Consider the following 27,085-nt stretch of genomic DNA (forward strand, 5'->3'; position numbering starts at 1 on the left):
ACTTTTCCCTTTATCAATAGCTGGGTCATACAGTGGATCTTGTTCATCTCCACTTACATCCTCATTGAATCCCAAAAGCTCTGCCCAATCTAAAGGACTTTTTGGCCTATTGTCAACCCAGTCATCTTCATCACTAAGAAGGAGTGTACTGTTTGAGGTCAGATTTGAAATGGAGGAGTTATCAATAAGAACAGGGGAAGGCTGGTAGAAGGTAGCTAAAGGAAGAGTGTTTAGTTTTGATTTGCCTTTGTCTTTTGGGAATATAGAAGTAGATTGGGTGGTTGTATCTGTATTTGTGGAAGGACATACTATTATTGATGTGGGAGCATCTTTCTGGGTGAGAGAATCTTTTATCATTAAAGGTAAATGTGGGCCCCTCTTTATTATAGTTTATGCCTTGCAAGGTCATGGGTCAAAGGTTGGCAGTGTGTTGTTTGTACTTGGGGTTCAATGGGATCTAACTTAGGTATTTCAACCCCTTTATGTACATATATCTCCAAACACCTAAACTTCAAAAGAATCTCCCTCATCCCATTCACTTCATTGTCAGAATAAACCTTCCTTAACCCACTCCCTAATGGCCACCCTGGTTCCAAATACCACAAAACATCCACATTTTCAACCCCACATTGTTTTGCAAAGTCCTCTAACCACCACCAACATAACTCATCAGGATCAATACTAAAAGTCCTAGCTTTTCCACCCTCATACACTAATGTCCTATTATGCAAAGTTTTAAAAGTTTCCCCATACCAGTACTTAAGAGTTACAGTAGCAAAAGGATCCATATCTGGCATTTACCAACATGAAAAATACCAAATTTCAGACACAAAATTAACAGCAACAATCCAATTAACAACAACAATCCAATTAACAACTAAACCTAAGTCCAAAACGCAATTAACAGTGCGCAATTTCAGTCCAGAAAATCCGTAAAAATTGACAATTTCGCACACAATTTTGCAATTAACAACGAAAATAATCAGCTTTAGGGTTCTACAAAGAACATATCACTTACGTATGAGTCGAGGACCCCAATGGCTTTCCCAGTAGCTTTAATTTCACTTCAATGCTTGCACCAAACCAGTACAATCGCAAACCAATTTAGGAAAAAAATATTTGGGGACCAGCAATTTGCAGAGAAGATTGTTGTGCGGAGTGAAAGTGAAAGAGGAATAGAGCGTCATTTGGGTAATAGGGGAGGAGAAGCGCGCTTTTCCCAGCATTAATGGCTGATTCGACATGGTTGGTTGAAGAGTAATGGCGCTTCAATTGGTGTTGGAGGGAAACTAACTTCCCAAAGGTCAACATGGCTAATGTTGACTTCATTTATCGGTTGCAGGTAAACTCAGTCCATTATGGGCTAAAAAATGCAAACTTTTGTCAAAAATGGAAAGATTTAAAGGTTTGTTCATTCTTGAAGAACCGGCCAAAGGTTTGTCTACTCATATTAAAAAATCCAAAAAAAAATCACTACACCGAAGAAGAAGAAGAGGAGAGAGAGAGAGAGAGAGAGAGAGAGGGAGAAGCCTCAAAGGAGGGAGAAGCGAGGAGGGTGAAGAACAACATTTGAACCAACACAACAGCAGCAGCAAAGTCGATGCTTCTTTGCTCCATTTTCTACTCCCTTAAACACTGAAAACATCCACCATAATTTCAATTCACATTCAATCCATAAACCCTGGATTTTCTTCTTCTTCCTGATTAAATCTTGCGCGATCAGCGCATGATTCCTTCTTCTTCATCTGCAGATCAATCATGGCGAATTACTTAGCGCAGTTCCAAGCTATCAAAAATACCTGCGATCATCTCGTCATTGCTGGTACTCTCTTTCTCTCTCCTCTCGTAAACTTCAATTATTATTTTTGCTGAACAATTGCACAATTCAGAAGATTAGCATTTTGATTTCAATGATAATTTTTTGATTTGCTGTTTGATTGATCCAATGAAATCTGTTTGTTGCTTGATTTGCATTGATTCGATTTCGCAACTCACATTGTTTGATTTTATAATTCTGATGTTTGAGAGTGTAAGATTACTAATACAATGCAGAACTTAGTTCTAGGGTGCAATTATTGATATGGAATTATTGGGATATCATGTAACTTGATTTCCTTTAATCTGGGCAATACAGAGTATGTGGTAAATCGATAATTGTGCTGATTCAATGGAGTTATCGGCTTGCTAGTAAGAAAGTAATTTGAGGACAGGGTATCAATCTTTCACATAGGAATCTACTAAGGAATTGGATTTTGGACTATATTAAAACTTGATGCTCACTTACTAGATGGCCTTGTCCAAGGTATATGAGAAATCACGCCTCGTACATTTTTATTGATATTGTCGTTTTTAAGGAAGAGTGAATTTAAGGAGTAGAAGCAAAAAAAATTTAAGGATTGATTACAGATAGGGGGGGGGGGGGGAGGGAGGGGGTACTTCTTAAGATAAACATAGAAAAGCTCCTCGCATTTAACTAACACATTAAGTCATTAATTGAAAAATATACAGTCAACGTTAGCGTACATTAATCCACAAAAAAAAAAAAAAAATGGTTAGCGAATAGTGATCAATAGCCATTTGAGTAAACTATGTTCTAGTATTGTGAGATGGATACTTGTAAAGTTGTAATACCATGTCATGACTTCAGCCTGGAAGACATAACAGTTACCAATGTTAGAAGCCTCACCATGGGGAGGTATAGGCAAGGTCTTTTTTTTTTTTTGGTTACCTTTTTTCTATTTGAGCTCTTATGTTCGTGCATATCTATATTAAATCATTGATCCGTTTGTTCTTGTTCTTTTATGCTGCATTTACATTTGTTTATTTGTCAACATTCATTGCTAATGCACATACAACTATGTTTCAGTCGAAGATGTGAGTGATTTGTGGCCAAATGTCAAAAATTTATTTGAAGAGCGGCTTCCATTCAAAAAGGCTTGTCTAAATAACAAGACTCGGAATCCCGTGTTTCTGGAGAAACTGCCAGCTGAATATATATTGACCACAGATTCAAGGCTTCGCAGCCGCTTCCCACAGGAGCAGTCACTGTTTTGGTTTCGGGAGCAGTATGCTACTGTGGTACTTGTTACATGTGAGGTAAAAAATTAAATTTTCTATCACTTTCTACTGTTCTCCTTGTTCCTTCAATTTAAAATTAAGTGTTTCTCATGCGTTTTCTGTGAAAATTGACAAAATTCTTCTTGTATAGTTTATTCCATTTTGTGATCCCAAAGGCCATGGCTGTTCTGAAATTGATACATCCTTATTGAATTAGAAAGTTCTTGATTTTACATTTTCTTAATGATTGAGTGTCAAAGTGTTTTGCAGCCTTCTCGGTCATTATTTTTTTTTTACATTTTCATTTGCATGGTCTTCAAGATGTATCTATGACCATTAGTATCTAGTTACTTAATAACAAATAATTATAAAAAGTTATGCACTGAAAGGATTCCAACAATATATCACAAGAGTGTTTTTTTGTATGTATTAATGATATTTTTTGGTCAAAGTTTTTAAAGATTGATCATGAAAAGAGGGCAGAGGGAGTATTAGCAAGGGTAATACGAAAGGAGGACAAGGTGTCCTTACAAAGAAACTCTTAAAAACTACAAATTTGTCCAATTCCTCTTCATCTTTCCTAGAGAATAATTTGAGAAAGGCCCAGCTGCTATAGCACCTAAAGAGGCTAGTGAAGTCGCATTGTCCAATATCAAATCACGTGGGATAGACTCATGCTTAAAAGTTCAACTATTTCTTTCTAGCCAAGCACACCACAATAATGCCATGTCATCACTGAATTGTGCCAAAGCATTGTCTTCTTCACCCTACCAAAATCCAAATTAAAACTGTAACCTCTCTTGAATGTATTTGATTCGAATATATTACTGATATTTTCCTGAGAGCCACATCATTACGTGATTTGGAATAAAGTAACTTGCTTTGCTTCCTTTTCTTACCTTTATATTTTCATTTCTTTGCTGATATGAAATTATGATTAATGTTTCTTGTATAAAATTTGTCTGCAGTTACTGTCTTGGAATTTGGTGCGGAAGTTATCATTTTTATAGGTTTCCAAAATTTTGGTAGTTATGTTTTTTAGTTTATTTTTTTTTTTTTTTTTTTTTGGGGGGGGGGGGGTGTTATTGAGCATAGTTATGAGTGAATTACAGGCATACTCAATGTTGTTGTTTAGCCTTACTCTCATTATTTGGTTGCAATTTTTCTTTGCTTCGTGTTTACTTGCTTCTATCCCTCGATATATATGCTGCAGGACCTTGATGAGTTTAAATCCATCCTCAAACCTAGAGTGAAATTGTTAACACAAAATGATGAGAAGGAGTGGTTCATTGTGTTTGTGAATAGAGCTCATCCCACCAATGATCAAGCTACCAAGATGGCGAAAAGGGTATATGTCAAGGTGGAAGTGGAATTCAGCTCAAAAAAGAGAGAAAGGTACTTTTAGTGCAAAAAGGAGCATATGTTTTCCTGCATTATGATTCTGCATAGTATATTTATGTCATTCCTAGAGCTTGTGTGACCTACAGAATTGACTTAAGGTGCAGTTTTACACCACATTAAACGTGCTTGTTTGGTCTAGTATACTGATCAACTAACAATTACAGTAACAATTTTTCCAATAATACTTGTATTGAGTGGAAGTATAGAATCACATAACTTGTTGTGTTTAGGATATATTTGTGTTCTGCGATCTTTTTTGGATTATTGGCAGACTCTGATAACCTTTGATCATGAGTATTTATAGCAGCTGTTGTTGTATCTGTCTGAATCTGCTCAAATTTATAGCATGAACAATCTTTATGTGATAGCTTCAACACATAATATGCTGAATTATTATTTGAGTGTAGCTTCCAAAGTTTAAACTACGCTTTTCCAACTATAGTAAACTGCAATTTAAATTGGAAGAGGGTTTGCATTGACTTGTGGCATGATGTTAATACCGTCCTATAAAATTTTCTTGCTTACTACTCCCTCCATTTTTTTCTCTACTGGTTATGCTTTCTACTTCATTTCGTTTATAAATGTTAGTTACACATCCTCTTTAATCCATTTATGGAAAACTTTAATTTCCATCTTACGCACATGCAACACTCTCTTTCCTAATTTTTCTTACACAAAAGCCGCTTACAAGTTACAAGCTTACAACACTCTCTTTTCTAATTTAAAACATAAAATCACTTTAAACACTCTCTCCTAATTTTACTTTTACATGCCCCACTTGCTACTCTTTCTCCTACCCTCTTTGGTTTATGTTGCTACAATAATTTTAACCAACAAAAAGAACGAAGGGTGTTTTTATTTTATAACTCTTGGTGTATCTCTATACATAGGGTTTTTATTGATTTGTAATACTTATCATTGGGTGGTGTGAGTACTAATCATATAATCATTTTCATACCTGTCACCAATGAATATGAACCAAGTGATATTTTGGAAGATCAGTTGGTTTTGATTAGGATATCTATACTTGTGGTCGTGCATACATTCTTTATTTCTGTGATTTTTATTACAGCCTTAGATATCTGATGATGATCTAGGCGGTGGTATATCTAAACCGTCATGTCATGTTGCCTTCTAAGAATGGGGACCTCCTCACCTTTAGCTAGGTGTGTTTGTGCTTAACTGTCTACTGTCAAATATCAGGTAAGCTAGGTAATTGGGACCTTTTTGGCTGTTCATGCTGGGGGTTGTCTAAAAGTTAGAGGAAGGAGTATACAAGATTTCTGTTAGGTTTCTGGTGGTGGTTGATTGTGTCCTGCGAATTCAATATAATATTTCCTAGTGTTTTTGGTTGGTTCCATTCTCATTATCCATACCTTTTCTCCTTCGAGTGTGGATTATAAAATGGCCTAAAATGTGTTGGATGCAACCCTATAAAAGAACAAATGTGGCATAATTTGAGTGGAATACTTCACACCAAAATGAACTCTCTTGGAAATTTTGCTGAATTTTGGGAATTTCTCTCTCAGGTGTTGCAAACTAGACTTACATGGACCAGAAGCGAATTTTTGGGAGGACTTTGAGTCTAAGATCATGGAGTGTATTCGTAATACATTGGATAGGCGAGTTCAGTTTTACGAGGAAGAGATTCGGAAGCTGAGCGAGCAACGATTTATGCCAATCTGGAACTTTTGTAACTTCTTTATACTGAAGGTTTTGAATTTCTGTCTTAATCATAATAGCAGCTGTTGATAGATGCTTCAGCTAGATGTACCTTATAATTTTTGCTTATTCTTAGACTACATCTTCATGGTGACCCCTCATGATTAGTTTTTTTTCTAGACGCTGGATATCCTGAATTTTTAATTAGCTAATGCCGGTTTGCCTTTTGTTGTGGAGTCACTAAGTTGTATTTGAATTGGCTTTATAACCTTTTTTCTGTTGTCTTTGGCTCCTTGCTTGGATGTAGGAAGTACTATTATGATTATTTATAGTCTTTTTTCATCTAATAAATTTGGTATCCATAACTTTATTACTTGTTCTCCTTTTGGCCTGAAATTGTCTTATTTGCTTTAGGAAAGCTTGGCTTTTATGTTTGAGATGGCTCATCTTCATGAAGATTCATTACGCGAGTATGATGAGCTTGAACTTTGTTATTTGGAAACAGGTAATTTGTTCATTGCTTACTTTATGTGATTGGCTTAATCTGCAAATTAGAATTCTTTTAGCTTTCGAGAAGTGAGAATTATAATGTTTTTTTGTAGCTTGAAATAAACTGTAGGGTTTCAGGAATCTTGTTTATTGTCAAATTTGAGTTTTTTTAGTGTATCGTTTCGCTTATGTTTGTCTCTAGTTATATGAACTTTGAATTGTCGAGCTTCATGACTTTGAAAAGTTTCAGGAATCTTGTTTATTATCAAATTTGAGTTTTTTTAGTGTATCTTTTCACTTTTCTTGGGAAGCTCTGCATGGGGAAGGGCAATTTTGTATGAATAGGATAATTGAATGAAGAACCTTACTGCTTCAATGTTAAGATTTTTTTTTTTTTTTTTCTCCAGCTTCTTCTCTGTCTTGTTCCTACAATGTCATTGGATGATGTTTTGTTAGGGGTAGAAGGTTCAGTTGATCAAATTTGTATTACTACTGTATTTGCTAAAGTTTGTCAGCCTGTATGCATTTTTGTGTTTGTTAACACAACTCTTTCCTCATTCTAGGGAATAATGATACATATTTAACAAAAAAAATACTATGCTAACACTAAATTTTATTTAGTAAATGTGAGTGGAAAGAGGAAGGAGTTTGGTGGAATGGACCAAGGTGATGATCAAGCTGCACTGGTAAATCCTGGAATCAAACCACTGGCACAAATAGTTCAGGATGATTCTTTCAGAGAGTTTGAATTCCGTCAGTATCTGTTTGCATGTCAAGCAAAGGTATGAAAGCGATTTATTCATTTTGTTAGCTGTATCAGATGGACACGTTATAGAGCGAAATTTCCTTGTTGAAAGATGAGTTTGATACTTGGAAACTTGAATTCAGGGGAAAAAAAAAAAAAGCAAAATTCCTGCTAGGCCTGATATTTAGGTCACACATACCCTGGCTGGATAATCCATGTAACATAATATCTTTGTTTTTGGAACCCTTTGCTTAGTGCTAGGTTGTTCAAATTTCACCGAACAAAGCTGCATATGACAATGCAATATATATATTGATTTTTTGTTGTTTTTGTTTGTTATCTAAGTTGATGGCTTAATGCTGCCATCTAGACCTTTAGTGATGGACTTCATTGAAGCCAAATGTCTAGTAAGTTATTCTAATTGTGGCTGAGATTGTCTAGGTTCTGGTCATAAAATGATTGATATTGCTGGCTGTTGTCATTTCTGCATCCTTTTCTATCCTCTTTCCATTGAATCGAATAGGATCATTTTTTGATTTTTGTTCTGCTTCTCCTAGAAGCCCTGCTGCATAAAAATTTGGTAAATCTGCTCTGAGAAAGAAAGCAATTTGCCCCCTTCTGTGTTATGAATATGTATTGATATCTAAAAATCTTCAGCAATGTATTATATTGTAACTTATTACCTATCAAAGGTAGAGGGAGTGGGGGTTAATTCATCAGCTAAGAAGTCTTAGGCGTTAAACACTATGTTTGGATAGCAATTATGAAAGGAAAGCGAGGGGAGAAGAGTATAAAGAAGGGGAAGGAAAGGAAGAGGAGGGAGGGAGTGAGCTTCTAATTTCTTTCCAAATCTTTCCAATATTGGAAGGATTTGATTTATTAAAGGAGAAGAAAAATGGAACCTTCAAATCCCCTCCCCCTTCCCTTCTCCATAAGCTATCCAAATAAGGGATGACTTTTTTCCTCGCTTTCTCTTCTCTTCCTTTCCTCCATTTCTCTCTATCCAGTCATTTTGTAATGATATAAGCAATCCAATTAGTAGTAATACATAAATACATACTCAATCAGCTTTTTATCACTTGTTATTTATTGAGGCTCTTCTTACCCTTACACAATGTGTATCCCTTAAGTTTCTAAAGTTTGCTCATACCTAAATTTCACCCTTGTAAATCTGTTTTCAGTTAATGTCTAACTTTTGATTATCCTGTCAACGTGATGCCATCCTTCATTGGATTTGTCTTTTTAGTTTGGTGCTTCCCCCTTAATTATTTGGCTGTCTCTGTAGAGTGCATCAAATTCATGAGACATGTGATATTAACAATGCTTTGTAATACTCAAGGGAGGTGTGAAGGAACATTCAGATGAACAAGTTTTGTGTTCATTGTATCATTTCATTTTCTCACTCCACAAGGAGAGGGTTGGGGGCTCTGCTATGATGCGTAGAAGTTAAGGAGTTGGGGAGTGATGTTAAAGAGTGTGTCAAGAGCTTTTATTTTTCCTGTTTATAAAGTGTGTTTTAGGTGAATTGATAAGTTCCTAGTATCTTAGTAAGCTGGAATTATTCCTTAGACTTGATGTAACTCATGCATGTAATGTGTGTACTTCAATGGAGCACAAACGTTATTTATAATTTTACATGAGAACGAGCACCTTTATGTTTTTAGCCTTATCGCTAATGTAAGATAAATGACATAAAAACACCATAAGAAGCATTGAAATTAGAAGTAGCATTCTCTGACATGATACCAACACATCTAAGACCGACATAAACATAAAATTTACCGAAGTTGACTCAACATGAACACAGCCCATTTTGACATTTTTGTCATATTACACAGTTATTAGCTTCTGAATTTTTTTTGTGAACAAGAAACGAACAAGAGACCAAGCACAAACACGATCCATATGGAAACATTATCTCCCTCTATTATAAGTTAATGTCGTGCACTTGTTTTTTCCCCCATATAGTGTTTGTGAATCATAGAGTATCTGTTGACACAGTGAAAATACAACTTTTATAAATATTCTAGATGACAGCAACTAATGCTTCTCTAAGAGGTGCCCATTTGATTCCTTGGTATGAGAGAACTATTCAACGTTTGTAGAAACCATGTATTCTCTTTCGTTAATTCAATATAAATCCTCTGAGGATTGAGAATTCAAGAGGCGTGAGCTCACAAATTTGAGTTTCTGGATTTGTTGCCGCTTCTTAGTCTCTTGGACGCCCGACTACCAGAGTTTGGCATATTGATTCATTGCGGTGTTTCTTGTAATTCTTTCTACATGCCTGCAAGCTGCATTATTTTAAGAAATAGATAATATATTTCAGCGTAGATTAGTGTACATTAGAGGACAAGTTGTTTTGAAACTTAATCAGAAAATTAAAGTTGTATCTTTATGATAGAAAACTCTTAAAATTCCCTAGTTTGCCAATAAGGAGAGGTAGGCTCTTTGGGGGTACACTTAATTTAATGCGTTGTGGACTTGTGGTATCATGGCTTGAGGGGATTGAAAGAATCTTTAGAAATTGGTGTTGGGCTTCTTTGCGTAGTAGTACTGTATAATTGTTGTCTTTTGAGCGTATGCTTTGGGCTTACTTGTGATTCTCTCATTCTGTTATAGAATGTGACTGGATAGCGTTTGTGATACCATGCAACTACTATGCTAAGTGGCATCATCCATATATATTTTGCTTTTGTTTAAATTCACATCCTTGAAATTGTTTAATACAAGACCATTCATTCTTTGGCTTTACTTATTTTCTTTTTGTCATTGTCAAGTAATATTGATAGCTTATGCAGAGATTTATGCTGACGTTTGCAGCTTCTCTTCAAGTTAAGTCGTCCTTTCGAGGTAGCATCTAGAGGCTATTCATTTATCATAAGCTTCTCTAAGGCACTGGCACTCTACGAGGTACAAAGTTTCATCTAGTTTATTGTAGGGTTGGCAATTCGGGTTAGCAGGTCGGTTTCGGGTCAGAATTCGGTCGGTTTCGGGTTATGCTTAGAAACTATCAAAAATAGTGTAAAACTTAATATTATTACGATATATGAAATTTGGGTCAAATCGGGTTGAATTAGGGTTGTTTGGGTTCGGTTCGGGTCGGGTTCGGGTTTCTTTTAGTAACTTCAGGTCAGGTTCGGGTCGGGTCAGGGATTGCCAGCCCTAGTTTATTGTTAAGCTTTCAAGCAAGTCTTAATATTCTCAATTCATTACTGAACCTTTTATTTTCTTCCAGAGCATGTTGCCATTCTGTTTGCGTGAAGTTTGGGTAATAACTGCTTGCTTGGCTTTGCTCAATGCCGCTGCTGCAAACTACAAAGATGGACTAGTAGTCCCTGATGTAGAAAAGGAGTTCTACCGACTTCAGGGTGATCTCTTTTCATTGTGCCGGGTCAAGGTAGATATTCTAAAGTCTTATGGGTATGGTTACTCTATCAGGAAAATTGTTGGGGTTGTATCATCTGATGAGCTTAGTATATTTGGTTGAGGATTAAAATCTATTTTCATAAAAGAGTTACTGTTTAATAGATAAGGGAGTTATCGAATCACATCACCTATGTAAAATTGTAAAGTATGTTGGATTTTTTTTATTTTTTTTTCATTTGCTTATTCAAATGCATAAATATATGCTTGTATGTATGTATGTATGTATGTCTGTGGATCTATTCCTCCTTACCAGTTTTCCCCTTCCCAACAGAAATTTCTTCTCTATCTGACATGGGTATATTATTGTGGCAGTTTATGAGGCTTGCGTACTTAGTAGGATACGGGACAGATATTGAGAGAAGTCCTGCAAATAGGTAAATTGCTAGGTTTTTTAAAGATGCATTGAATTATTTCTGGGTGGTATAGTGCCTTCGAACTGTCTTCTGCTGCTTAACTTATTTTGGTTGCCACCAAATAGTGCTTCCCTCAGCATGTTGCCGTGGCCCAAACCAGCAGTTTGGCCTTTGGTTCCACCTGATGCTGCTTCGGAAGTTCTTGAGAAAGAAAAGGTAATATTTCTGTTGCTACTATTGACGGTCAGTTATTAATTTATAACTTATAATTGCTCAGGGTTTATTAGTGCCTATTTTATTTGTGTGAAGAGCTTCTGCAATCCCATGGTCTACTCCTTTTGAGTTCTAAAGAGTGGGTTATTTATTACATATTGGATGATGTGAAGCACTTCTTCCAACTTTTTGGAAATTAAAATTGCTTTTTGCTGATGATAAAATAAAAAATAATGAAGAAGGGGTAGATTGGAAGAAAACTAATATTCTGCATTCAAGGTTTAAATCTTGAAAAGCAAGTAAATCTAAAACGTGACCACTTTTTTTTTTTTGAGGAAAATTATTTTAATTTCAATAAGTTGAACTATTGTAAGATAATGTCATAACGACAAGGCCGTACAATAACAATTTACGACGTCCAGAGTAACTGAACAAAGTACGATAAAACTAAAATGCAAATGGCCAACTTATAAGATAGAAACAAGTCAAGGTAATCCTTAGACAGCAGATTCTAGAAATGGCTGATCTTACTGGAGTTCTTTCCAGGTTGGCTGGGTATCCATGTTCACGTGATGTCATTATTGTTTCCAGGGAAACAATGAATGGCTCTATAGCATTTGCCTGTTTACTTGTAGGTTGTAGTTGCTTTTTCTTTTTTCTTATTTCTTTTTTTTTTTAATTTTTTTTTTTAATGTTATTTATGTTCTTTTTGTTATGCTTATTATTTCTATTTGTTCTGAATCATTTTTAGTGAAGTTTCTTGGTCTATTCTGAAAGAAAATACTTTCTTGAAGGTCTTCTTTGTTATTTGTTGAGATAGAATTTAAAAGAATATTTGACTTTTTTTTGGTGTGTCCAGATGATTCTTCAATCAGGTCCAAAAGTGAAGCATTTTGGTATTCAAAGGAAGCAATTGCCTATTGAGCCCTGTGTTCTTCTCCGTGAAGCTAATAGAAGGAGGGCTTCTCTATCTGCTGGAAACATGTTTGAAATGTTTGGCGCACAGCTTAATTTGAATGACGGGTGGGTAAATGAGTGCAGTTAAATTTTGTCTACCTTGCTTGTTACCTTATCGAACTATATGTATAGCTTTAGTTAACGTTCTTATCTATCTGCTGAAGTCTTTTCATTTTTCCTGTTTTTCTAAGTAAAACCTTATGCATATCTACAGCTTAGATGTTTCAGGAGGTGCAAGTCCTCCTAGCAAAACACCTGCACCATCCATGTCACGTAATTATTCGACTCCAGGAAACTTTGAAGGGTCTATTGATAGACCTATGAGGCTGGCAGAAATCCATGTTGCTGCAGAACATGCCTTGCGAAAAACAATCTCTGATCCCGATCTATGGAAATCTCTATCATCTATTGAGGATTTTGAGGTATCATATTACATACTCCACGTCATTGCAACTGTTATTGGTTTAGTTCTGTTTTATAACTGAAGATAGCAAAATATCCTATCTTGTAGTGTTATGAACCGAATCACTTTCTATTATCATCTGCTCCATCCTTTGTATAGAAAATCCAACTATTTGAGCAAGACTTCAATTAGATATTGCTGTAATAAAAGTTTACGAGTTTCCAAATTTACCCTTATTAATCCATGAGTTCTCTCATTTGTCTCTACTAAAAATTTATTCAACGCGATCTCATTAATTAAAAAATTGACATTTATATTAGAAATGCACAAACATTTTGGGGTTTATAAAAAATAGGATTTGACCAAAATTAAAAATTATAGGACAGCGAGAGTATATACTTGTTTCCTCCGTTGACACAATTTAGTATGGCCCACCCACCCTCTTCCCCCTCCTTAGGTGAGCTCTGAACCCGGGTCTTTCTAGAGATTCATCATTTGCCCCGGCAACTGGGACATGTGCTGCTGTAATGAGATTAAATGGAATATAAAAAGAAGAAAAAAAAAACATGAAACTCTCTATAGGATTTCTTGGGGTCTTGCTAAAAGTTGGAGAAAATTACGAGGGACTTGTCTTTTTCTTGGTTGCATGAAAAGAATAGAGACCATCCTACTTAGAAGAATTTTTTAGTCCATGGACTTGAAAAGTAGGGGGCCTTTGGTTTCAGGGATTTGTTGCCATTGTTGGCCAGAATCATATTCTTGGTGGGAAAAATATTGGTGATTTTCTCTTTGACCTAATTATCCGTGGCAATGAATGATTTTCAGAGAAGGAATCACTATTACAGATGCCCTTTTGTCCTAAATATTGGCTTTGTTCCTGCTTAGGACAATTCTAAGGTCCATTTTGGAAATTTTGGCATTTGGAAACGAACCCTAGTCCCCCCCCCCTCCCCCTCTTCCATATAAGAACCCTAGTATGTTTATGATTAAAGGGAATTATGTGGCTTTTAAAATTTGCTTTAAAATGGATTCTCAATATTAAGGGTTGGAATAGCTAGGGCCTAGGGGTATGGGAATTGAAGTATATAGTATACATTTGGCCATATTTTGTAGCTCTTTTTATAATTACTTAAATCATGAATCCTCTAGAGTAATCTTATTCCTCTCCTTCAATTTTTGATATTTTTATTTGGAGATCTTAGGTTTTGGGAAAGTAAAAGGGCCTTTGTGTGTGGATGGCTTGTTTGAAAAGGCTTAATAATCATTATTGGCATTTGAGTTGTTGATTTTTCTTGCTGTGTTTGCTATATACTACCTTCGTTCCAAAAAGTCCTTTATGGTTATTATTTGCCCATAAATTAAGACAATTGAAGAGAGAGTGTTGATGTGGTGAGTCGGTGTAAGAAAAAGGTAAAAAAGTACAAGAAGGGTGAGGTAGCAAAAAGATTTTGCAAAAGTAGAATAAAGCAAAAGTGTAAACAACTTTCACTAAACGAAGAGTCTAAGAACTTTCAAGAATGAAAGTAGGCTTCATGTGCTGCTGTAAGACGAAATATTTGGAATGTAAGTTTTGCAAAGTTAGAAATAGGTTGGTACTTGGTAGGAACGATCATCTTGTATGGGATATTTGTATTAGGTTCTTGGATCTTCTGATATCTAGGATCCATTATTCAAAAGGATGGGAAATTGAATGGAAATGATGCTCATAGAAACAAAGCGAGTTGGTTGAAGTGGAAGAGTGCTACAATGTTTTTATGTGATCCTGCCCCATATTAAAGGGAAAATTCTACCGCCAAGACAATTAGGCTAGCATTATTATATGGTACGGAATGTTAGACTATGAAGCATTGTCAAAGTCATTAAATGAATGTGGTGAAGATGCATATAGTGGGTTTGATCTGTGGCTATACATTACAAGAAAGGATCGATTGAATAATGAAATGATTAGGACGAAAGTAGGGGTTATATCTGTTGAGATACTTGAGAACTAGATGAGGGAGAATTGCTTAAGGTGGTTTGGCCATTTAAGTTGAAGATTGATTGACACTTTGACAGTAAAGAGGCTTGAAAAGTGACAAAGTGATAGGGGGCAGTAAGGGTTAGGGGAAGACCTAAGAAAACTTGGAGGGTGATTAAGATGATATGACTCATTTGGAGATTGAGGAAAATATGGCGTTTGATAGAGCGGAGTTGAGGGAAGATATACGCCGAGGACATGTCATGACTCTAAATATGTACACTTTTTTTTTTGGTATCCATCGTGTGTTGCAAACTCTTTTCTGCCCTTAATCTCTCAGTTATCATAATAATCTAGGTAGATTTATAGCAGCGTTAGTGGGGAAGGGGAAGAATATAGAGTGACATACAGGGGCAGAAGAGGGCCTTGACCTCTCCTTTCTAAAATTTTACATTTGGCATAACTCTTGGCATGATGGTTGTTGAATCGTCTGTATGACCAAGTGGTTATTGATAACTGTAAGTCATGGTTCAAATCTTAATAACTTTTTTTTAAAATGATTTGTTTTTGTCAGCATTTATTTATGATTTGGGTACATGGAGATTACCTATTGTTGCCCCCTTCCCTCCAAGAAATAATGTGTGGCTTTGCCCTGGGACTGACTAATTAGAAAAAAGGGTGATGATAGAGAAGAGAGAATGAGAAAGGGAGGGGGGAACCTTAGAGCTAGTGGGTAATTATTACCCTCCTTTTTGAGGAGTACATTACTCTATTAACTAATAGCCTCAATTCAAATAGACAAAAAAACTCAGAATTGCTGTTCCTTAAAATTTTCCCACCCATTTCCCATTCCAGGTGACCCCCACGGCCCCAAGAAACTTTAATTACTGACATTGAGACATAGGTCAACTTTAACACATTGGTTACTTTAGTATTTAATATACATTTCATGAAAATCAGTAAGATTAGTTCGTGAGAGTCTGCATTTAATTTTAAAAAAGGGCACTAATTTTGGCTTATTAGAAACCCTAAAGAGTTGAGACTGTCAATTTGAGTCTTTCTCTATATACTGGGTACAAATTCGTCCATTATTCATTCATGGCAGCAAAAGTACTTGGAACTAACAAAGGGAGCTGCCGAAAATTACCATCTTTCCTGGTGGAGAAGACATGGAGTTGTCCTTGATGGTGAAATTGCTGCTGTGTGTCATAAACATGGAAAGTATGACCTAGCCGCAAATTCATATGAGAAGGTTTGTGCTCTTTATGCTGGTGAAGGTTGGCAAGATCTTTTGGCTGAAGTGCTTCCAAACTTGGCCGAGTGTCAGAAGATTCTCAAGGATGAAGCTGGTTATTTGCAATCTTGTATAAGGCTATTGTCTCTGGATAAAAGCCTCTTCTCAACCAAAGAAAGACAAGCATTTCAGGCAGAAGTCATTGGCCTTGCACATAGTGAAATGAAGCACCCAGTTCCACTTGATGTGTCATCTTTAATTACATTTTCTGGGAATGCTGGGAGACCATTGCAGCTATGTGATGGTGATCCTGGTACTTTGTCGGTGACTGTGTGGAGTGGCTTTCCAGATGACATTACCCTAGAATCACTAAATCTTACTCTGATGGAAACTCACAATGCTGATGAAGGTGCTAAGGTAGGCTTGGTCAACTCTTCTTGTAGCAGTAATTGAATTTATCCAGTGAAGGATTAACTTGTTAGTTTTATGAATTTTCAGGCTACGAGTATCTCTTCTGAGACAATATTAAAGCCTGGAAGGAACACTATTGCACTTACCCTGCCGCCACAAAAACCAGGTTCATATGTCTTAGGAGTCCTTACTGGTCAAATTGGACACTTGAGGTTTAGATCTCATAGTTTCTCCAAAGGCGCTCCTGCAGATAGTGATGATTTCATGAGTTATGAAAAGCCAACTAGACCTATCTTAAAGGTATACACCTTCTCAGTTGATATGGATCTCAAGATAATTCTGCTTCATGCTCCTAACCTATGCTGGCCATGGACTCAGCTCTGATCATGAATATATTTGAGCATTCTGACGTGTTCTTTTATCATGTAGGTGTTCAAACCCAGAGCTCTGGTTGATCTTACTCCTGCTGTTTCATCACCTCTGCTGATAAATGAAGTACAGTGGGTTGGAATTATAGTAAGACCAATAGATTACCCCCTTAAAGGGGGTGTCTTGCACATTGACACTGGCCCAGGTTTAGAAGTTGAAGAATCTCATGTTATTGAGATGGATAGATACACAACTGCTCATAAAAGCATAGCTAACATGGGAGACTCTGGGGAACAAAATTCTCCATCCCCTCTTGTCAAAGATATTACACAATTAAACCTGCAGGATGGCAAGATTCAGTTGCCTGACTGGACAAGTGATCTAATTTCTGTCTTGTGGATTCCAGTTCGTGCTGTAAGTGATGGAATTACCAGAGGTATGATGTTAACTATTCCATCTACCTCAATTTACTTGCTCCATTTGACCAATTTTTGTGAGAACTTTTGGGTCAAACGGGGAAAGTAAAATGAGAGCGAGGGAATATATTCTTGCACCTTTCTAATTTCCATTCTTGCCCTTTTCCCCCCACACCCCCCCCCCCTCTTAAAAACAAAAAAAAAAAACCCACATGTTTATTGTGTGGAGCCAGAAAATTGAAGTACTGTCGAACAAAATGTTTATCTTTCTTATGTCTGTTATTTTTAACTCTCCTTAATTAATTGTTCAGCGGCATCGCAGAGGCTGAGCATTGTGGATATGATGAGGACAATGGCTCTTAAACTTGAATTCGGAATATCCCACAACCAAACGTTTGATAGGTACTGTTGTAGATGTTGTTGCATCGTTTTGTGATACAAGACTTAACAAAATTGTTTTATGTAGGACTCTGGCTGTCCATTTTACTGATCCCTTTCATGTGAGCACACGCGTCATTGACAAATGCAATGATGGTACTCTGCTTCTCCAGGTATTTACTGTTGATATAAATCTATCTCTAGACAAATTGCTAAGCTTATTCATGAATTGTTGAAAATGTTGTTGCTAAAAAGTGCATATTGTTTATGTAGTTACGTGGTTTCGAATAGTTTTGATGCTACTTTAGCAATGGGGTACTTTTAATCATTCTAATGACAAGCCACAAATAAATGGATATGAATGTATTGCCATAATGTTGTTATTTGTGTTGAAGTAAATTATTTATTTTGTTCGTACATGTAAATTTTTACTGTAAATCTTGTCAATGTCGACACCATTTTTTCTATATTTCTAAAAGAGTAAATATGATGTTTCACTCAGAATTGACAAACGATTTGTCACATTATAACACAACAAAAAATTACAAAGATGAGCTGACCTGGTGTACCTGAGAGTAAGGAAAGGAGTGGTGTAGTGCGTGGTGGATGCCTAACTTTGGTACTTTCGGTTGTTAATTCTTTGACGATACAATACATGTGTTTAAACTCAGGAATCAGAATAATGAAGTGAACTTTCACATTAGTCGATTGATGTTGTGACTTCTAATGGTCCACTATTGAAACTGTGACTTTTCCTCTATGCTTTTGTGTTAATGAGTGAATTGTGGTATGTATAAGATGTTGAAAAGTTGAAATGTCCAATTTTTTTTTTTTTTTGGTGATGGAGGGATTCTTAACAAGATGGAAACATCAGATATGCAGGATATTGTTAATGGTCTCATGGAGGAGAAGCTGTGGAGGAATGCATAGTGGAAGGTTTTGGAGGTATGGATGTGGTTGGAAAATGAGTAGGCGATATTGTGTGAGAAAATGAAGGCTGAAGAGGTGGACACTGGGTTGAATATGGTATTTAAGGGGGTGAATATTAAAAGTTGTATTTATATGTACAAGTGAGAAGGGTAAGAAGCTATAGTCTGTGAGGATCCACAAGGCTATTGCTCTTTAAAATTCTGAATATCTATCAGAAGATCGTCCAATAATTATAGCCTTGATGTGGAATCATATATCTCATGCTGATAGTAAGTGTTTAGAGCACCCTTTTAGGGAACAGATTAAGGAAGCAGTAATTGGTAAGGATATAATTAATAAGTTTTTGATCTCTTTTAAAGATCATCTGAAAATGTATAAGGACTTCTTTGGGACTGATAGTGAGAAAGAGTTTGAACTTCATCTCTTTTGTTCCAAAGAAGATCGGTCTATTATCGCAAAAGATTATTGAGTATTATCTATGTGTTTATTTATGGGATTCTTAGAAGCTGGTTTGTTTGGTTTGGGGCATTGCAGGGCCTTACTCAAGGCATCTTCACATCTCCTTTCTTGTTGACTGTTGATTATGTTCTTAGTAGAATGCTTTTACCAAGCAAGGGTAGTGCTTTGTAACATGGAGGGTCTTAAGGTAGGGATGGGTGGGCTGTTTTATCTAATTCTCTTGAGTATATTTTTCTTAAAAAGATAGTGAAATAAACGATAATAGTGCTACATCTGCATCATTGACTAATAAAACACTGGTTGACCGGTAGCTTTGAATAAAAATTACTTTTTATTATAATATAGATACTATTTTATCATACAATTTTAGATAAAATAACGGTCAAAATATGAGCTTTGGAAAGTTAGATGTCTTATATTTTCGAAGGGAGGGAGTATCTATTAAACTTTATTTTCAGGATATAGATCAACTCTTCTTTTTTATCCTTCCAACTTATCCACAAGAAGACTATTCGACTTGCATTCAAGGGCCAATGATATTGAGCACTGTTTTTAGGTTATCGTTGTTAAGTTTGACTTGACGGAGAAAAAATGTCTAGGGAATGCAAAATAACATTCATATTCACATTTTTTTTATTATGCTTTTGATTAAATTATGCATGTAGTTTGACAAATAGACATATATTTTACATTGCTTCTGTGTCTATTCAGGTTACTCTGCACTCTCAAGTTAAGGCTACTTTGAGTGTTCATGATGCTCGGCTGGATCTTCAAGATGGATTCGTCCACAACTGTCAGAATAATGGGCGACCAGCTTCAGCTTTCTTTCCTCTCACTGTTTCTCCTTCTTCAAAAGCTAGCATGTTGTTCAGCATATGCTTTGGTTCCATGAATGTCAAAGGTATTATGAGAAATTTTATGCTTGATATTGATGGTAATGCATGACTTGTTACTTGCTGTACTACAAAATCTATATAAAGGGCTTGAGTTCAAACTCTTCAATTGGTGCTTCTGTCCACTTGTTAGGATGTTTTGATTTGTCTATTTTCAAGGAGTAGGTGGAAATGGTTATAAAAGGCTAATCTTGGGGTTTTATCTTGTCTATTAAGGGGAAAAGGCTAGCATACAGTTTTTCACAAACAGACACACAAAGTGACTAAAGACTGTTTGACATCCATCTTTTACTTTTCTCACACTGAGGAGAGTGGATGAAAGAGTCAAAACTAATAATTTGTGCCTACAAATGCTGAAAGTCAGTTGGTCAAGAAGCCAGAATTTACCATCATTAAAGTTTAAATTTAGGGAAGGGATTTCTTTCATTCCATTGTAGTTTGCGTCCTAAGGGGGAAGAGTCTTTTAATCATCTTTTACTCTTCTATCATTGAGTTCTTTTTCTTTGGCACTAATCATTAAGCTGGGTCCAGCCTTGTTTTAAGAAGAATGTTCTTATGGCTTGAAAAAATAAGGGATGAGAAAGGTAGGCTTGTTGAAGTGTTGAAGATGGTTCCATTGGCCATTTGGCAGTGCTTATGGGAAGGAATAAACCAACAGAGGTTGTAGCTTCCCCTTGTTTAGGTTGCAGGTCCCTTTTTTTTTTTTTTTTTTTTTTTTTTATAATGTTCTGTATAACTAGTCTTTTATTGGGTTCTAAGTGATACTTACGTTTATAAACTGTTTCATGATAGCGCAAGGGCTCGTAGTTTTTGTTCTTAGCCCTCATTCTTGGTGTTTTTTTTTTATTATCTCTTTTTTGTTCATTATAAAAACTTTTGTCTGCAATTGGAAATATGCTTCAATAATGGGCAGTCCCCTCCTGTCCTTTTCTGCTTGCATTGAGGAACAGCATTTGCAAATACAGTTAATTGGATTACTTTTGAACCATCGCTATACAGTTGGCTGCTTTCATAATATTTCATGTGCTTCATCTAATAATTCGGTAAATTGTTTGTTATTTCCTCCTGCTGCAGGTGAGACTGGGGCATCCGGTGCAGAAAGTATATTAAATATCAGTTATAAGATTAATGGAGATAGAACCATGGGAGCACACATGCCTGTCATAATCAAGTCTTCCGCAACTGAGAGTGTAGGACAGGATTTGATCTTTAAGAGTGCTCTTATTTTACAAAGACCTGTGCTGGACCCATGCCTGGCAGTTGGCTTTCTCCCATTTCCGTCAGATAGCCTTAGGGTTGGCCAGCTTGTTACTGTGAATTGGAGGATTGAGAGGTTAAAGGATGCAGAAGACATGGTTCCTCAAAGCAATGTGAGTCATTAAGTGCTTTGTTGGTAATGTTGTATCTTACATAACAAACATAATAGTGGTGTACAATTCAGGATAATACATCACTTTTTTCATAGTTCCCTGATTGAAGATTTGGGAGAGTTTGGCTATGAGAGCCAACTGCACCTGTCATCAACATTTATGTCAGCACTATTCTAGCTTATGCTTCCCACTGTGGCCATGCATGCTTTCGTGACTAATTCTCTCTAGTTCAAACTAGTTTATAGCACTCTTAATTGTATTCTCTAGCTGTGTGCCAGTGTCCACATGAAATATGGATGGCTTGATTGTCACTTTTTTCTTTTTTTTTTAAAAAAAAAAATTAATTTTTGTGATAAAAGTATTCACTTTTGTTGATATCCTGTAAGTGTTCCTTTTCATTCACAAACATAGGCCTATTCCTGCGTGCTTGGTGTCTTGATCTGCTGATAGTTGTAAGCTTTTCCCTCTGTTTCACTTACTTGGCAACCTTGTTAGTCTAGATCTTTACTACTTTGAACCTAGGTGATTGAAGGGACATCTATATTTATATACAGTTCTCACATTAGAGAAAAAGAGATAGAACTAATCATCTTTTAAAGTACAGGAAGTTACTCCATCGTCTCTTTTTTTATTTTTATTTATTACTTTTTTCGGGTGGGGGGGGGGGTGTTGCAAGTTTCACAACTCTCCTTTTCTAGGGGCGACCCTGGCCCATTTTCTTACCTCTTACTAGCTTTATAATTTTATATGCACGGGATGCATGCTATAAATTTCAAAAAAAATATACTACCTCCGTTTCATATTTTTTCAACTTTGGAATATTTTATATCTCACAAATAATACCCCAAAGTTGCAAAAAATATGAAACAGAGGTAGTACAACCTTTTTATTAGAGTACGCAAATAATAAGGGTGATTTAGATGATCTCAAGTGGACACCAAACTCCTAGAGTTGGCTTATGTAGTAGAGATGATATTATCAAAGCTTAGGGTGGCTTGTTGTATATTCTAATCCCTTAATCATGCTGTTGAGTGAGAATATTAGCTGCTATTGGATGTCCAAATGAGGAAAGCTATACACCTTATTAGTTTGCTCAACTTTTATGAGGAACTTACATGTAAGGAAGGGTTTTGTGACCTTATTTAGCAATATGTTTAAGCGCATGTGAAGAAGAGGTTATAAATAACCACTGTATAAGTGTAGGGAGTAACTGTTATTGCCAAGTGGTATTGCGATAAGCTGATAACACCTCCCTTAGACTTGTAAGTTGCTGGAGTCTCCTCTCTGGATATGCCAAGGCTCGTTTTCTCTAATTTAGCTGGCTATGAATAGCTTAGGTAATTGATACTGCAACTGTAATTGTTGGCTTGTCTTTTCTCCGCACAGGTTACTAAAACTTGCGTAAATAGAGGATGTCATATACTTTGTATGGTTATTTCAGGTTTTGCTTTTTAAATAAGTAGTTTGTAATCATTCTTGTCTTCAGCACGAGGAAGTATTATACGAAGTTGATGCAAATTCAGAAAACTGGATGATTGCTGGCAGAAAGCGCGGGCATATCTCTCTCTCTACTAAGCAAGGTAATAGCAGTCAAAAGTTCAAACTCTATGCTTAAGTGAACTCGATATATTTGGATTCGATAATTTTTTTTAGGAACTAATATGCTTGTAATATATTCAGGCTCAAGAATTATCATCTCAATCTTGTGTATACCCTTAGTGGCTGGGTATGTACGCCCCCCTCATCTTGGGTTGCCAGATATTGACGAGGCAAATATAAGTAGTAATCCACCTGCACCACATTTGGTTTGTGTCTTCCCTCCTGCTCTAAGCTCCTCATACTGTATACCAGCGTAATATTTAAAGGGTGTTTATCTTTGTACTATTGATTGATTTTTGTAGTTTAAGTCAGTAGATTGTAATTCTTTCACAGCAGTATTGATCACTAGGCACTAGAAAATTTTCAGCATTGTGAGTACCCTGTCTGTACAATCTGTAATTACCACCACATAATAGGATGAGGAACATTTTTGTAACTTGCATTGTAATCTCTCTTCAAGTCAGTTTTAAAGAAACAAGGGGAATTTTTGTTTTTATTTTTTTTTATTATTATTTTTATTATTTTATTTTATTTTTTAAATTTTATGCATGAAATCTCTTCTTCATGTATAACTTTGCAATATTTGAGTATTTGTGTGATATTCAAAAGGTAGTACATAGAGAATAAAAAGTTGCCGTTATTTGATATCTCAGAATGTACAAGTAGAGTATTTGCTAAATGATAAATAGGCCTTTTATTTTGGTAAAATACATTTTAATTATCTTAATTATTGCCGATTTATTTCTAATAATCCAATTAAGGTTTATTTTTTAATAATCCTAACTATGCTCTGACTTTGCCTCCAATAGTCCCAAAAACTGATTACCTGTTAAAATGGGATTTTTTTTTTTTAAATGCTACATGTCAGCACATGATTGGCGTAATATTAAAAAAATAATAATAAAAAAAAAAAAAAAAAAAAAAAAAAAAAACCGAAAACAATCCTAGCCACCTCCACCATGAAATCCAAGCCAACCCCCACCGTGAAAATTGGCCGACCACCTCCCTAACCTCCCGAAAATGGTTGGCCGGCCCTCCCTACCCCCAAACACACACAGCCGGTCCACCCCCGCCCCTAAACCACTTTCCTTCCTTCCCTCCTCATAACCGATTCAGAACTGGCGGGTCCAAAAAGGGAATTGGACCCGGTGGTTCTAATTCCGGGTAATAAATTAAGGACCCGGTTGTAACCGTTTCCAATTCCAATTCTCGATTTTTTGGACCCGAAACCGGTTGGGTACTTGATTACCCAACATATGTTACACTAAATAAGTTTTTAAAAATAAATTTATGTTAAATGTATCTAGTTAGTAAAAAAAATAAAAATATTAATACCTAATATAAATAAAATAGCTTAATGCATATATAAATACAAGTGTTAAACGCTAAAAATGAAAATAGAATAAGATATATAAGTATTATAATTTATAATATATTTTAATAATTATATACATAAGTGGGTACTCGGAACCGGAACCAGTACCCGCTGGTTCCAATTCCAAGTCCTAAATTTTAGGACCCGGTTGAACCAATTCCAATTCCGGTTCGGAATTATAGGACCCGGTCCCAACCAATTCCGGGCCCGAGTCCTAAAATTTTGACCGGGTACCCGGTTTTCTCACCCCTAGTTGGGAGTGGTAGGCTGACCGCCCGTTTTCGGGGGATAGGAGAGACGGTCGGCCGTTTTCCGACGAGATGGGGGTTGGCTGTGGCGTTTTGCGGTAGCGGGAGGGAAGGAGGTGGTGGCTGTTAGGGTTTTTAGTTTTTTTTTATTATTATTTTTTTTTTTTTTTTTAATTATAGACCAATCACGTGCTTACACATGTATTGGTTACCTATTACAACACGTCGTTGATTTGGTGTTGACCGGTTGGGACTATTGGAGGCAAAGTCAGGGCATAGTTAGGATTATTAAAAAATAAACCTTAGTTAGAATTATTATAAGTAAATCGACAATAGTTGGGATTATTAAAGTGTATTTTTCCTTTATTTTTTAAACATTATTTTAAAAATAATGCTTATTTTCAATGATGTGAAAACTATACTCAAGTATTTGTAATTGTTTTAGTTGAAATTTTAAGAGAATTTAATGTTGATAAAATATACTTCGTATGAACTACAGAAAAACAGTAATTAATGGAATCTTGTTACTCTTCTAGATATGAATGAAGTACTTGAAATGTATAGATACAAGGTGGTGGTAAAATTTTAGTACTTCTTTCATTCTTTTAAAATGCATCATGTTGACTTTCACACTTGCCAATTTACTACTTTAATTGTTAACATGTTTAACTTTCAATAAGTAAAAATTACGATTATATAAAAACTTGATATTTTAAAAGTACAAATCAAAATAATTTTAACAAGATCTCGCATGATAATTGATTATATTATTCATTACATGTAAGTTACAGTATATAGTTAAAGGAGATCATATGATTTTTTTTAGTATAAAAGTCAATGTGGTGCAATATTAAAAGAACGAATGAAGTACTCCGTATTATTTTTCACCTCATATCGCTGAGGTCTAGGGATAAAATTCACCCCCTTTTCATCCTCCCGCTTTCTCAAATGAGTCTTTTTTTTCTTTTCTATCTATTCTCTTCGTTTCAAAATATCTAACACGGTTAAATTTTGACTATTAAACATACTATTACATAGTATATAATTAATAATTGGTAACAATTAAACTTCGCATTAATACTTATTTAACTTCATACTTCTATCTACTTCCGATAAAAAAAAAGAGATTCTTAATAATTATTCTTCAACCCTTTAATACAAAAAACAAAATAGTTTCCCACTTTCCCTCCAAAGAATTTGCAACGTAGCAGTCCCAGATTTGATGAATGCATAAGACATTATACTGATGTCCCATGTTCACATGATCGTATTAAAAAGGAAAATGAAAGCTCTCTTCAAATTTCTATTTTTATTTGTTTTTTTGATAGAGATTTTTGGAGTGATTAAAGCAAAGGGCAGATGGCAAAATTTGCTGAGTTCCCTAGAAATTTTCATGTGAATTCATGCGTGGAATAATTGTGGCTATATAAAATAGTCGTAGTATATACCCATGTTAGTGATGATGGTCCTCATTTATTATAACTTGCTAGACGTTAGTTGTTGCTCTTTTTAAAGCTTCTCCCAACGATCGACTTTTTTTATTTGCCTTTACTTTTACACTAGTTTGGTGCCCTGTGTAATACCCGGTTTATTTATTAAATTTTATTGATAATATTTTTATCTATGTACCAAGTTTTAAAATATATCATTAATACAAAATTAGTTAGAAATTGATGTGATTTTGTGACGATTTAAATGATGTAGTGGGCATGTAATAACTAATAATAATATTGGTGAAAATGTTCGATTTAAAAAATTCGATTTAAATGATGTAGTGGCATGTAATGACTAATAATAATATTGGTGAAAATGTTCGATTTAAAAAATTATAAAAAAAAATATAGCAAATTAAGCTTGAAATATTAGAAATGTCAGCCAAAAATAAATTAAACAAAAAATTGTTCTAAGCCCATTGGATTGACCTAAACTCGAAACTTTAGGCTAGCGTTGAAAATTTCTTGACTCGTGACCTGAAGTGACTTGATAAGTGTGTTATTTGTCCACTTATCATGGTACTTTTGACACAATTTTGTAGTTATTTTTCCCTCTTTTATCCCTTTTTAGTCTCCTTTTGTGCATGATTATAGCTTTTAGCTTCCCCGATCTTTTTTATGTGTGTGTTCGTGTTTGTAGATGCAATGATAAATTGGTTATATAGCATAAGCATGAAGAACTATTTTGGAAGCAAAGCATAATAGGAGAGGGCATGCAGCCCCTGAGGAGAGGGTGCTCCTACCCCAAGCACCACAATCTGCCTCCCTCTTTTCCAGCCAAGAGCGGGCGCTCCTAATCGAGCTCCAACATTTTGCCTTCTCTGATGCAGTGAGGAGCGGGCGTGCAACAATCAAGGAGCGGGCGTGCACCAGTCAAGGAGCGGGCGCTCCTAATCGAGCTCCAACATTCTGCCTTCTCTGATGCAGTGAGGAGCGGGCGCGCACCTAAGGAGGAGCGGGCGCTCCTCCCTAAGTTCCAACAATCTGCCTTCTTGCTGCAGCTAGGAGCGGGCGCTCCTGCATGCAAACTCGGTTTTCTTTACGGATTTTTCTATGTGACTTTGGGGAGTATAAAAGCGACCCTTGGTTTTTATTTTAGGGGGCTCCTTTTTCCTTTTAGTCTTCTTAGATACTTAGTTAGTTCTCAAAAACTCTCATTAATTAGCTTAGTTTCTTTCAATTTCAATCATTGAAGTAGTTAATTGAAGTTTGTATTCTCAATTTCAACACTTTCTCAACCTTGA

At 35.7% G+C, this 27,085-nt stretch overlaps 1 protein-coding gene across 2 annotated transcripts; it reads left to right on the forward strand.

Moving 5' to 3' along the window:
• The first annotated feature begins 1,349 nt into the window (after positions 1–1,349).
• Positions 1,350–23,221, forward strand: LOC110693225 (trafficking protein particle complex II-specific subunit 130 homolog). Of its 2 annotated transcripts, XM_021870364.1 has the most exons (21): positions 1,468–1,822; positions 2,867–3,096; positions 4,271–4,452; positions 5,988–6,171; positions 6,535–6,625; positions 7,231–7,391; positions 10,178–10,267; positions 10,593–10,754; positions 11,096–11,157; positions 11,262–11,352; positions 12,209–12,372; positions 12,521–12,728; positions 15,772–16,317; positions 16,399–16,611; positions 16,741–17,116; positions 17,408–17,498; positions 17,563–17,647; positions 19,575–19,764; positions 20,831–21,126; positions 22,613–22,706; positions 22,807–23,221. In XM_021870364.1, the coding sequence occupies exons 1-21, from the start codon at positions 1,759–1,761 to the stop codon at positions 22,980–22,982; spliced, it is 3,756 nt and encodes a 1,251-aa protein (XP_021726056.1). In that variant the 5' UTR covers positions 1,468–1,758; the 3' UTR covers positions 22,983–23,221. The 2 variants fall into 2 exon arrangements, with proteins under 2 accessions (XP_021726057.1, XP_021726056.1); XM_021870365.1 differs by lacking the exon at positions 22,807–23,221 and having other exon boundaries at positions 1,350–1,822; positions 22,568–22,683.
• The last annotated feature ends 3,864 nt before the right edge of the window (positions 23,222–27,085 follow it).

The sequence above is a fragment of the Chenopodium quinoa genome, unplaced genomic scaffold (genome assembly GCF_001683475.1).
Source record: "Chenopodium quinoa cultivar QQ74 unplaced genomic scaffold, ASM168347v1, whole genome shotgun sequence".
Taxonomy (NCBI): domain Eukaryota; kingdom Viridiplantae; phylum Streptophyta; class Magnoliopsida; order Caryophyllales; family Amaranthaceae; genus Chenopodium; species Chenopodium quinoa.